Source organism: Chamaea fasciata, unplaced genomic scaffold (genome assembly GCF_029207755.1).
Source record: "Chamaea fasciata isolate MVZ Bird 193981 ecotype frontalis unplaced genomic scaffold, bChaFas1.0.hap1 SCAF_2, whole genome shotgun sequence".
Taxonomy (NCBI): Eukaryota; Metazoa; Chordata; class Aves; order Passeriformes; family Sylviidae; genus Chamaea; species Chamaea fasciata.
The window spans coordinates 30008411-30021902 of record NW_027094087.1 but is presented as its reverse complement, the minus strand read 5'-3'; the positions used below and the strand labels follow the sequence as shown (position 1 = coordinate 30021902).

Genomic DNA, 13492 nt, shown 5'->3' with positions numbered 1-13492 from the left:
CCTAGACCTTCTAGGCTGCTTCTCCCTTGCTGGGCCCTCCATTTCTCCAGGATACGTAAGTTGAGATCCTTCTGAAGAGGTAAACCATTTCAGTGATATATTGGATTGGGGAGGGGTAAAGAGGCAATTTTAGAAAAAAAAAATTAATTATTAACAACACAATTTGATTTTTATTTCCAGTGCACATTTATAAGTGATTCCAACATGCTGTGTCAAGTGATATATTCTGATTCATGGCTTTACACACTTTATATTCTAGCTGCAGAGCTCATTCCCTTGGCATTCATCATACTAGTCCAGCTAATATTTTTAGATGGTTTTAGTCTGATTACACTATTTCATGTTACACTTGTGTTCTTCAAAACAATCAAAAGGTATTTAGAAGAGAAAGCTCTTGACACTGCTGACTAACAAAACACACACAAGTAAGCTCAGTTCAAACCTGTAAAGTGTGGGTGTATTTTCTTATGCACAAGCCTCTTTGGTATGCAGTCCTACAAAAGCCCTCGTTAGAAACTCCTTCTGAATTGCCCTAGGTTACAAACAAGCTACCCTTTTCCTTACCCTCATCTCTGCAAACTACTTTGCTACTGTATAGTAAAAGCATTTGAGAACTACAACCTTACAGAAGACTATACTAACACTGACCTTGCTTCTTATGTAAATTATACTGAAAATAAATGAGAGAAAGCTAATACTTAACAAATTCACATTTCAAAGCTCCACCTGCTTCTTCATAAGAAACCAATACCCTTGAAGATACCCTTGCAATCCCAGAAATACAACATCTGTGTTTACAGTGCAAATTTAAATTTAGACAGTGAAATATTTATTGTGGGGCCAAAGAAATTTTTGCTCTTTCTCCTCAAATCTAAAACACATTGGTCACCTATTTAGTCTCCTTTACTGCAGAGTGTAAGCAACTTCAGTCTTCTGTCTCAATACCCTTACAAGACAGGCTGGATGAAGCTGCCTGAGTCACAAAGAAACCTGCATAAAACCAAAGTCAGGACTTTCAAACACCAAAGTGTTCCTCTGGCCACTTGACCATCCTTAGGTGCCACAATAAAAATGAATGAGTTCACCACACCACTTCTCATAAGTAGAACTTCAAAGTAGAAAGTACAGTCACAGTAAGAGCTGGGTTCTTTCCAGAAACATTTTTTTTGTAACCAATTCTCATGTTTAGCATAATGAACTTCTTCTCCTGGAATTCTTAAAGGCTATCACAAGTGAAGTAAAAGTGTCTAAAGCCCCAGAACTTGTATTGGGTTTTTTGGGGTTTTTTTGAGGAAGGGTCACTGCTGATTTTTTCAGAGGGATCTGTCTCAAAACCTTTCACGAATGCAGACTGAGATCAGCATGAACTGCTCTTCCCCAGAAGAGCATTAAAAGGGCAGATTAAAAATGTGGAGGACCAGCTGTGAAGTTTAACAGATAATTATGAAAGCAATTGCAATGAAAATATTCTGAGGTGATAGGCCAGAATAAAGACAGCCACAACAGCTAAATTAAAAAGCCAAGTACTGTCTCTCTTTTGAAGCCTATTATCTTACTGTAGGTATGTGTTTATCATACCAATCCCTGTCACAAGTGCAGGGCATCGTGGAACATTAATAAATGGTTTTTGTATTTTGAATGTACCATTATATGAAAAATAACTGTATTTAGAAATGTAATAATAAAGATGCTAGAATCTATTTGTGGCCGTTTTTTTGAGACTGCAGGAAGCAGCTTGGACAAATATGATAGTACACACCTTCTTTACAGAATATTTTATTCTCAATCCAAGAAATTCACAATTAACCAGACTGCGTGGAATAAGCTTGCATTACAGCCAGCTATTATGTCATCCCGTCATATTTTAATATTGCTTTCCTAGGATATGGGAAACCACATGGAAAAGAAAGCATAATTTCCCTAATAAACATGAATCTAAGATGATAGCAAGCAGACCAATTACTTTGAAATACACCTAGAAGGATTTTGAAAGCAAATTTAAAGTAAAAACAGTTGACATAAGCAGATCATTTGAAATACCAATCTAGAAAGCTCGCTAAAAGCAAGTGCTTACATCTGGAAAATGCAATCAAAGTCTAAAGAGATTAGGCTGAGATGATGTAAAGTTAGAATATTACATGCAATAAGCTTGTTGCTGAAGGGCAGATTTGCTTCTTTTATATCCTTTACTGGAAAACAAAATAAAGCGTATTTCAAATGTTATTTTAAGGCAGGTTGATGATGTCAAACTGGAAGGAAATAACAAACATGGAGATTACTGCTCAGGCCCAGCAAAAACTAAGCAGAGACCAGTGTATTACAATGATCATCCATTTAATTTTCATCATTCTTAACTCCTTCCAGCCATTCTTCTATGCTGGTGTCAGCAGCCTGGCTTCCTGTTCAGTGTCTGCACCAACTCCTCCAAGTCTAAGGGTCTGTCCAGAGCAGAAAGCACTGCTCTGACAGCTTTGAGCCACCAAGTACATCCAACCCAGGACTGTCAGTCCTCAGTACAAAGGAAAAAGCAGATTGAGGCATAGAAGCTGTGGGTATGAGCCCAGAAGCTCTGGCAGGACTGTCCCAGGCACTATGCAGTGACAGAGGAGAGCTGAGCCTTAGGGGAGCCCAACATGCTCACTGAATGGTGAGCAGCAGAGAACAGTAAGTGCCACTGCTCCTGTCCAGTTATTTGTAGCTTTAGCTTGAATAGCCTATCTTCAAAATCCAAATTCTCCAGCTTTCTTCCCTTTCTCACTATCAATATGGATTTCCCCTGGGTGCCCAGAACAATTAAAGCCTCTCCTGCTAATGACTCATGCCATTCTTCTACCCTACTTGGACAGCATGAAATTAAAGGTGAGATACTACGTGACAACTGTAGGCGAACACATGAGGATAATGAAACTGGTCAGCAACCACATCCTGATTCAGACACACAGCAGTCACTCAAACACTGACGGGTGACATTCACCCTCACATCATCAGTATTAATAAAGAAATTTCTTCTACAAATAACTATCAATTTTCTTGTTATTTTTCTTCCCAGGGCTGCCTTAAATGAAAAACCCCACAGCTACCTGGAACATGTGATGACAGGGAACTGATCACAGAAATGATCTGGAGTCATCATCTTCACTCCTAAATATCTAACTTTATCTCTTTTATGTAGGTACTTAATTTCTCCAAAGTCTTCATAACTTTTCCCAGTTAATATAACAACCTCCAGCAAGAACCTTCAACAGTACCCAATTAATTCAATAATGCAAGACTAAAGGTTGTCACTACTAGTCTACAACTAACTCCAACTGTATTCTCTAGTGATTGTCCAATTTTCATTTCAAGACAACCCTCTTGTTCGTGCTTGAAAAATGAAAAGAAAAAGACTGGCAATCATCTATCATCCACAAACCTTGGCTAAAGCTATTTATCTGGAGGGAAAATGAAACTTCTCCACAGAGACAGTAGGATCAAAGTTCATATCTTAAGTATCTCTAAGTCTAAACCAGATAAAGGAAGAGATATAAAATACATTGAAGGTTCAAGCTTTAAGCACTATTTTTTTGTTATAAATATAATTTAAAATAGTACATACATAATAGTAGTTCACAAGGTAAGCGGCAGGAACTTGGGCAGAATCTGTTTTGCTGAATAAGATACAAAATAGTTGAAAACCATAAACAATTAACCATGTTCCCAACACAAATGGTGGCCCAAAGGCTGGCAGAGGAAATCTTTCAGAGGAAACGCTTGAGACAATTGTAGAAAAAAAACCCCACGAAAGTCAAGTGGAAATCAGCACGGAAGAGCTTGGAAGGAAGTGTGTTTAAGAAACGGAAATTGTTTTACAATATTTCTCTGCAGCTCAGAACAACGGGGGAAAAAAAGGACATGAAAAATTAAACTGGGATAGACTCAAGAGTTTCAGCATTTCAGTACTGCACTGATGTTATGCACTGTGCAGAAGAATGTACTCTGAGGAGCCTTGCAGTATTATAAAACTTGGGCCTTGAAAGATGTAACAGCCACCAAAACTCTGAGTGAAAAGCAATTGTGGTATCATAGATCACAAAGGCATAGCAGTTTGTTTAAGTGAATGAAAACAACATCTGCTGTATGATTTCACTACCACAGTGCATTTCTCTGCTGCTTTCCAAGGCATTGACACAATTCAATTGAACTGATTCTTAGAGAGACGCTGCGCTCACCAGTAGCACAAACCAGCAATAATCCTCTGGCTTGTGCCCTGCTACATCTAAAGAAAGCCCTGAACTTCTCCAGTGCTGCTGCCAGCAGCAGCTTATGGAGATGGCATTAAACTGGTATGAACAGAAGTGCATTGCCAACCTTTTCTACATTTTTGCTACTAAACTGAAAAAAAAAAAAAAAAGGCAAAAAGTTTTGTTTCTCTGATTTTCCAGGCAGTTTAGTCATACACTGGGGTCAGCACATTGTGTATAATTTATTCTTTCTGCTTATACAGCTCGTTTTCAAAACTGTGAAAAAGACTTGGAAAAAAAGAAAAGAAAAAAATAAAAGACAAAGACATCCGTTTTCATTCATGAACAAAATATTACCTGGAGCAACCCTGAGTTTATGTATTTGTGGGGGTTTTCTTAAGTCTGTAAGATTTAAAATGTAAAAAAAAAAAAAAAAAAAAAAAAAAAGTCAGTAGCCCGTGGAAGGAATGCAGGAATATCAGTAGAAATACACCCTTGCAGCTGCATGCAGTAAGCCCCAGACCAGCTTGGCTGCTGCAATCTGGGGTCAGCACCAGACCTGGAAGTCTCTGGCTGGAAAGCAGCACTACAAACTCCCTCCAAGAACAATCAAATCTGTTATGAAACTCACACAAACATGAAAAGGTTTGCTGTGCAAGAAAGGGTAAGTACTTGTAGAAGAAAAATACATTTGTTTTACCAAGAAGAAATGTAAACTCCCCTCTGTGACAAGATCAGTTCATCAGTTCTGTTGGTCATTTTAGCTTCCTGTTGCAGATGACCCATTTGATTTCAGAGCAAGCCAGATCTGCAGATCCTCCTTCTCAAAGATATACAAGTAATTTTTCAATTACCCCTGGGTTTCCTCAATGAAGCTTAAAATACCCATTTGAAGGGATCACAATAGCATGCTTTCCAGTCAGGAAGCAGGTCTTTGCCTGAACAAACAAATGGTGATGACCAGGCAAGATGAAGAAAGAGATGTCATTTGTTCATCAGGTTAACACGGAAATATCTCTGTCCCAAGACTGAAAGTGTCCAGACTAATTTTAATGCTCAGTGCTCTAAAGGACTTCTTTGAGCTAATACTGTACCTGTTTCCTAGATGCTGATTCTTGTTCAAACGAAAATCCTTATCCAACTGGAATTAGCAATTACTAAAAATCCAGCCTACAGAGCAGTGGCATCATGAGTTTACTGCAAATAAGGAGCTCATTAAAGCATTGTATAAATCAAGAGTTTCTAGGGTCATGCCTTATGACCATTAATTTGATAACTTGAAATCCTACTAGTTGGAATACATATAACATTCATACCAAATTCATACAAAACATACAGATGTTCAGCTCACTCCTAACACCCTATCTTTTCTACTTCTGCTTGTCTGCTTTCCTGCCTGAAGAAGTCTAAATCTTGCCATCTCAAATATAAAAGTCAAGTCTCAAATCCTGAACTTTGCCCAGCTTAATCAGGCCACTCTCTTGTCCCCTCCTACAGTTCCTCTGGTTACAGAGGAGAATTGCAGAATTACCTGGACTTGGCTAAGGGGAAATACCTTCCTGTTCACAAAGCCAAGCAGAGATCCTTTAAGAGACACACACACTCTGCACATACCATTTCAGGGTCACTCCAAGGACACTGCACTCAGAAAACATGTCCAAAAGAACCAATGAACAATGCAAAATCAAATATAAGAAACTAAAGCCCCAGGACACAGCTGGGAAATGGACGTGCTGCTGGACACTAATCTCATTTCTGAAATAAAGTTTGGAATTTCCTTCAGGAAAGCACTGCAATGTGCAGGACAGGTCAATTCACCAGTTGGTGGAGAGGCAAAGAACTGAAGAGGAATCTTTTAAGGCTGAGGAAGGGGCACAAAGGGTGCAAACTCTCCACTGAAACTGACAGAGAGAACAACTACTGCCTCCCAAACTCCAGAAAGACTGAAGTACTTACACTGCCAGAGGATGATGGACCTGACTGTAAAGGGCATAATGATCCTTTATTGGAGATGCTGACTGCAATGATCATTTAGAAATATCAGTTTTGCAGTCGCTGGTCACAGTGCATATGCAGCATATTTCTTCAAGGAAATTAATTTTTAGAAACAGAAAAAATATCATGGTTAGACACTCCATTTTTCTGAGCTAGCACAAAAACTCTGAAAATTCATAACTGCATTTTCAAGTACAAAGAAGAGACTGTACCTTAAATCTAAACAGTACCCAGCAAAATCACTGAGCCTCTACCCTGAGCTTGCCTATATGGGCATATTCAGATCAATTAATGGTAAATGATTGACACTGAAGCAGTATTGCTCTGGGGTTTTTGTTACTGCAACCTTCTCTAGAATTTCTCTCCTCCTGACACATTCTTTTGCTCTTTGTAGTACTTCCACAGAGACAGAATAACCAAGCACCTTTAATTCACGCAGCAGCTCAGCTTCTCTGCTAATGCATGGAAGAATGAGCGTAATTAATGAGGCAGGTGCAAAGAGACCCCCCAGCTAGAAGGCAATCTAAGGTAGGCGACTTTGCCCTGATAACCACTTGCAAGTGGGTTCTCTTCTAGCATTATAATGTCATGTTTCGATACACATTTTGAATTAAAACAACTCTTTGGATTTTATTAACCTTCCATGAGCCACAAACCTTTCCATGATCCTCTTGAGGGAGTCAGAGAAACAGCCAAGTGTGTAAGCACTTGCACGTGTTGCAAGATAAAACAACCATAAACTGCTGAGCTGTTGGGACTGGAGACAATTCTCAGACTTCCTTTGAACATTTTTGCATCGATAATTAAATCTTTCTTCTTAAAAAAAAAGTTTCCCACTTATCTGTGAAAGGCACCAGCAAATACAGAAAATGCATTACATAAATAGTTTCACACACACGACACAATAAACCACAGACTGAAGACTTTTTGTCTTTCAATTATGACAAAAGTTTTTAATCTGTGACTAAAAGCTCATTAAAAGTAACTTAAAAGCCAAAAGTATTCCTTTACAATCATTTATTTTAAATTAATTGTCCTACTTCTAGCTACAAGTATGGATTCTGCAAATTCATATCATGCAGCTCATAAACCTGCCTGCCTCAGTTTGCACATAAGAAAAATTAAATTGTACAAATGTCACTGCTCTGTTACCATTTGGAGTGGCAGATGTCCAACTGCCAGCTGTACAAGTATTGAATATGAAGCACTAATTACAGAGTAATCAAATGCTTTGTTAAACCATATTTAAGAATTTTATTGTCACTTAATAACTACACACATATTAGTAGATAAACACACATGTGGTCCATTAGCACAGCATCTGCCAGGTTTTAAGCATATCCATAACTTGATGGATAAATAAGAACTGATGATTAGAGAAATCAACTTTCCAAGAGCCTTAGACCCCATCTTTCAACAAAGGCTGGTGGGAAAACTGAAAATTAAGCTGTCATGAGATAAAAGGTAGAGTCGTGTCATGGATGAAAGATAAAAAGCAAGGAAGAATTAAAAATAATATACAAATCATTAATGGTGGCAAAATGCATCAAAACAGTGTGACAAGACTATCTTTAGGCTTATCCAAAAATGTACTTTTACAGCCTAGGAAAGGAAATAAAATAATGCAACAGTATTTGCCACTGATTCAAAATCAAATAGAAAGAAATACAAAAAACATGACAGCAGAGACCATCTGGCTTATGATTTTGCTTTTGCTGTATTATTCTTTGGAGAAAGGAACCCCTCTTTCAACTTCTTTTTGTCTGCAGCATAAAAAGCAAGCTAGACGTGTTCATCCTGTGCACCGCACAGCTGAGCATTGTTCTGCACACTCCACTTGACTTTACACTCACCATCAATTAGTTTAATGCCTCCTTTATCTTTTTGCTTGCAGTGTCCCCTCAGTTGAGGGAGCTCCCTCAAGAAGCCAGATAAATTTCCAGAAGAAAGATGTGATGTGGTATCCCCCAATGAGGTCATTAAATTTACACACTCAAATCCCTTTCAGTCTTAAAGTCTACAGGCCTGTGACATTGTCTCCTGTTAAGCCACTCTTTAGAACTCATCTGTGTCATGTCATCTTTAAATCGCTCCATCTCAGCCAGGCAGTTGGGCGGATCACACCCAATTAAACCTGATGATGTTTCCTTTAACTGCCACTTTATCACTGGAAGAACAGGCAGAGCTCTTGAAGGCTTTGTTTTAGTTTTCTTGCTCTCACATACAGAGCACCTAGCCCAACAGTCTCTGGCTGCTTTCCAAAGCCTCTGGCAAAAAAAGGCAAAATGCAACAGGACACCCATGAGGAACAAGTGACAATCCATACGTGGCAGTACAAATTCAACATTAATGACGTTATTCTAAGTTCAAGTAAATTTTGCAGGTTTTTACGTTTTAAAGTGATCCCCATGGAAAACAGAGATCTGTGCATCTTTGGCAGCTGTCTTCTCGAGCAGTGCCCAAAAACAAACAACAGTATTTTTGTGTCACTGCTCACAATGTAGAGAATGCTTGGACTGCACTCCATGCCATCCAAGATGTGAGATAATGAGATATTTCACATTGAACTACACAAGGAACAGTAATCTTATCTCTATCTCTTGTCTGAGGCAAAAATCAGAAGGCTTTGAGGAAGCAGAACAAAAATAGCTAGAAACATGGGCATATTCTCATGACATGGGTGGGCTTTTTTTCCTAAATAAGAGTCCCATAAGGAAATCCCAGTTACAAGAAGTCGCTTACCAGATCTCTAATGAGAACAAAAACTAATGGATTTAACTCTGGTAATGATAATAATAATATAAAAATATTTTCTTATATGAAGATACCAGAACATTCTGAGACATGACCAGAAGCCAAGAAAGAAACAACTTCACCAATTCCTTGAGAAGCCTAAAGCAATGTTCTAGATGCTTGCTGCTGTAAATGCCAGCATAAGGATATCCTATCTCTAAACCAGTCATGTTGTAGATGACTGCATATTGCTCGTGGACAATGATAGCTCAAGGCAACATAACTGAAAACATGACTCAAGTTTGATCCAAACTGGAACTTCTGTTAATAACAACAACAAATTCACCCCGTGATTCTCCTGACTGAGAATTTTAAGTCCTCATGTACCACACAGGGCTCCTTTGAATCTAAAATATTTTTTTGAATTGGTACTATTCGACATCCTTTCAGCAAAGGGAATATGTGAAGATTAGTTATATTCATTCATATTCTACAAGAGAAACTCTTCTTAAAGGGATGACTGAATGCAAGAAGGGTAAGGCTCCTGTCATAGACATTCACATTAAAACAGACCCCCAAAACTCAATGCAACGTGGGCTAAACTGGCCTGAAACATCAACCCTGCTAAAATAAGGAGTAAGCGGTAACATTTGAATGATAAGTGTTAAAAACCAGAACTTATATTTACTCTTTTTCTATTTGCTTATGTGGGAGGATGGTAGGTTTACCTTTTACTATTTTTCTTAATCAAGTGTACAAAAGCTTGGATAATTCAGCTTTCAAGCATTGGGTCCTGGAAAGGTTTAGTTTTAAAGAAGGAAAAAAAAAAAATCATGTCTACTGCTTGCCCTCCAGCTCACTGGAGTCAATCAGTGAGAAACCCTGGAAAAGGAATTACTACACTATACAATAGGTTTGATCAGTGAGGGATATAAGACTCATTTTAAAGCTTAACAGAGTTAAGCTTGCACAACAATTCTTTTCAACTGGTTTTCCATTTCAATTGGTTTAATATTCTACAGACAGATGTAGAGCAGTTAGTCATCCACCTCCACAGGGAAGAAAAACTGACAAGGTGCAGACTCGGAAAGGCAAGAAAAAGCATTTTTCATTACTAAAAAAAATGAACTTTTGAATACATGTCATTGTGTTTGGGATTCATCAAGGGAATGCAAGTATGAAGTGCTACACCACCACCTTATCCCACTTCCACATCTCTCACTACACACAATTGATAAGCCGCCATCATTTACACTAGTTCTTTAGGCGGTGAATGGCAAGGAACTGCATGTGGGCTTTTGGAACACAACGTAGCAATTTTGTACTAAAAGTAGCACGTTAAAACCAAATTGCTAAATGGCACAAAAACGTAATTTGCGCAACAAGTTTTCTGTTTGGTTCTTCAGTCTGCAACCTATTTGGTTTGGACCTGCCAGTATTCTTCCAGCTTTGGGCCTCCAGTTTCTTATAAATTATTAATTACAAACACTTAATGCAAAAATTTTTACATACAATCAGCTTTACCTGAGTGGTACCAAGTCAGAAACTGATTTTCACTCTTCTGTAAGGTAAAACTTCAAATAGTATCCCCACAACATTTATTGCCTCAGACCCTGAAAGCACTGTTACAGAAACACAGCTGAAGAAAATCCAGCCCATTTTGGCATCTGGACTGAAATTAGCTGCTGTTAAGCTAACCCTACACCTTACTTACTGTTTTGCATTTTAAACTTCGACCATTCAAATGCTTTATCTTACAGCACAGCCCTTATATACAGTTTTTTCAGTGCAACTGACAGACAAAAAAAACCGTGGTCCTAAATACCAAAACTATAAGGAGGGACCAGACCTTGTATAATTACTCCCTTCTTCAGAACACAAGCCTTTCTGCCTCCCTTTACTCTCATCCTCCTCTTCCTTCTCCTGAATAATCCAAAAGCAGACAAAAAGTATCAATTAACAAGGCTAACAATGCAGGGATTATTTAAAAAATTTACATGCGAGTCAAATTTATTTTTACATTAGTGAAACAACAGAACTTCCTCTTCCCTATGAGAATTATCTCACAAATTATGCTTGACAACAAGGAAGACACAAAAATACATACTCTGCAAAAGCCTCATTCTATTTAAACTTCTAAGTTTGTCCCTTTTTAAGAGTATTTAATTTTGCTTCCTTTTCAGCCAGCCTGCCTCTTCTCACAGCCATAAATCTACACACCAACTTCCTTTCTCCCCTGAGATTCTAAGCTGCTTATGCTGCCGTTGTTCATTTCCGATCCTGTTCTCCTTCCTATTCCTCGTGAAGCCTCTTTCACAATTATTCATTTTGGATCCTCACCCATGTCAGTGTTTGCAACCAGGAGTAACAGCTTGGCATGGATACCCAGAACTCTTCATCTTCTGCATGCCAAGCTCTAGAAGCATCCCAGCTATGTGAAAGGCCTCTGCAGACTGCCCACTTCAAGCACTTCAGGGAAGGTGAGCCTGGTCACTTTAGCACCCAGAGCCCTAACACTTCAAAGGCAGCCACCTACCTTATGTGTATGAAAGTTTTCTGTAGTACAGGGCGTCTGCCAGGCAGCAGCACATAATTATAACTACTACACCCTTTAAAGTCACTGCCCAGGACACAAAAATAATTAGTTTTTCAACAAAACCTCAATGACTTAGGGCTTGATCTTTTATCACCTGCAAGACACTCCTTTCTCAAGCACCTGATGGATGACCCTGTAGTTGAAGCCCCTTCTTTCTTCCCCTAAAACATGTTAAATCCCGACTGTTTCTGAATAACGAGAGTTTTGAGGTCAAACCAATGGCCTGCACTCTTGCCAGTGCTCTGACATCCTAAGACAACCACGGGCAACAGAGTGACCCTTCAAGTCTCGCTTAACTCCCACCACCTGCAGCAGAGCCACCTGATTGACGATGGTCAGCACGAGGCACCGCAGTCGGGGGAAGGTGTCTTCCCTGGATGAAGACACATCTTGCATGGGAAGCTACCTTTTCTCTCTCGGAGTAGTTTCCCTTGGTTTGACCGTCCAGGCTGGGCAGATGGTTCCACCTCAAGGGGAACAGTGCAGCAGACCCGTGCGGCTCCACGGCGTGGAACCCCGAGCACGACTCCAGCGAAAACCCCTCTCTTCACCCATATCTATGGTGCCACACAACGCCCCGGCTCCCGTGAAAACCCCCAGGACCCATCTCATGGGCCACCCCATCCCAGCCACCCCGCAGGCGCCCGGCACCCCCGCTCCAGCCCTGCCACCCCTATGGACACAGGCCGAAGGGACACGCTTGGGATGGGGACCCAAACAACACGCTGGGGACAGAGGGGCTACACCGCCCCGTGCTTCCGACACGGCTTAGGGGGAGAAGGCGCTAGAAAACACCCATTTCCCACCCACCAGGGTCGGCTAAGGGGCAGCAGCACCGTTACCCCGCAGGAGAGATGGGCCGAGGAGGAGGAGGAGGGATTTCCCCGCCGCGGGGAAGAGAGCACGAAGGGCTGCGGAGAGGGAGAAGGAGGCGGCGGTGGGACGCGGGCCCCGGGGCCGGGACAGGAACCGGGGCCGGAGCGGCCACTCACAGAACTCGGCGATGTAGTAGGAGACGGCGTAGTTCTCCTCGCACCACTCCAGGGTGGAGGTCGGCGTACCCCAGTAACCCTCCCGGTCGGCGGCCGGAGCCATTGCGGCGCCCGCTCCAGGCTAGAGCGGAGCCGGGGCACCGGGGAAGCGCAGGGACAAGGGCTCCGGGCCCGGAGCGCGGCGGCGGGCGGGCGGGGCCGGCGCTGGGCCCGCCCGGCGGGGCGGAGCCGCGGTCGCCATGGGGACGGGCTGCGGCCTGGCGGACGGAGCAGACGGGGATGGTGAAAGGCATTTTGGTGAAAAACGCGGATATGGGGAAAGTCCGTGGGGAAGCACTGGCGCGGGGCGTGCTCGGCTCTCAGAGAAGCCGCGCGATGCTGCTGCGAGGATGAAGCGAGACGTGCAACATCACGGCGCTCTCGTCACCCGCTGTTCAAGCCGGTCTGGGGGCAGTGAGGAGGTTTCCTCCCTCAGCTTTCCACTCTGGTTTTATTTAGAGACTTCATGGACTGTTTGTAACGCGAGCGAGGCAGCGTACTGCCTTCATATTGTTGAAACACAGCTTCACAGCATCGTAGAATGCTTTGGGTTGGAAGGGACCTTAAGGACCATCCAGTTCCAACCCCCTGCCATGGGCAGGGACACCTTCCACCAGACCAGGTTGCTCAAAGCACCATCCAACCGGGCCTTTAACACTGCCAGGGATGGGGCATCCACAGCTTCTCTGGGCAGCCTGTGCCAATGCCTCACCCTCTTCGCATTGAAGAATTTCTTCCTGAAGGCAATGAAGAGGCAAGTGTTCCCCATATTCGTGGGCTGGGAGAAGGAAGGAGGTTTTTTATAGCGCTGCCTACTAAATGGGGGTTTTCCTCTCCTCTGATGCCTTATTTAGTTTCCTCAGTGCTTACTACGTGTACTATACTTACACCCATAATATGCAAAGTGCTTCTCCAGC

At 41.6% G+C, this 13492-nt stretch overlaps 1 protein-coding gene across 1 annotated transcript in view; it reads right to left on the bottom strand.

Moving 5' to 3' along the window:
* The window catches only part of ACER3 (alkaline ceramidase 3), a 53572-nt gene extending 40874 nt beyond the window's left edge, over window positions 1–12698 (bottom strand). The window contains exon 1 of the mRNA XM_066175559.1: window positions 12537–12698. Within this exon, the coding sequence (XP_066031656.1) occupies window positions 12537–12639 (103 nt within the window). The 5' untranslated portion in view covers window positions 12640–12698. The remainder of the gene's footprint in view (window positions 1–12536) is intronic.
* Between the last annotated feature and the right edge of the window lie 794 nt (window positions 12699–13492).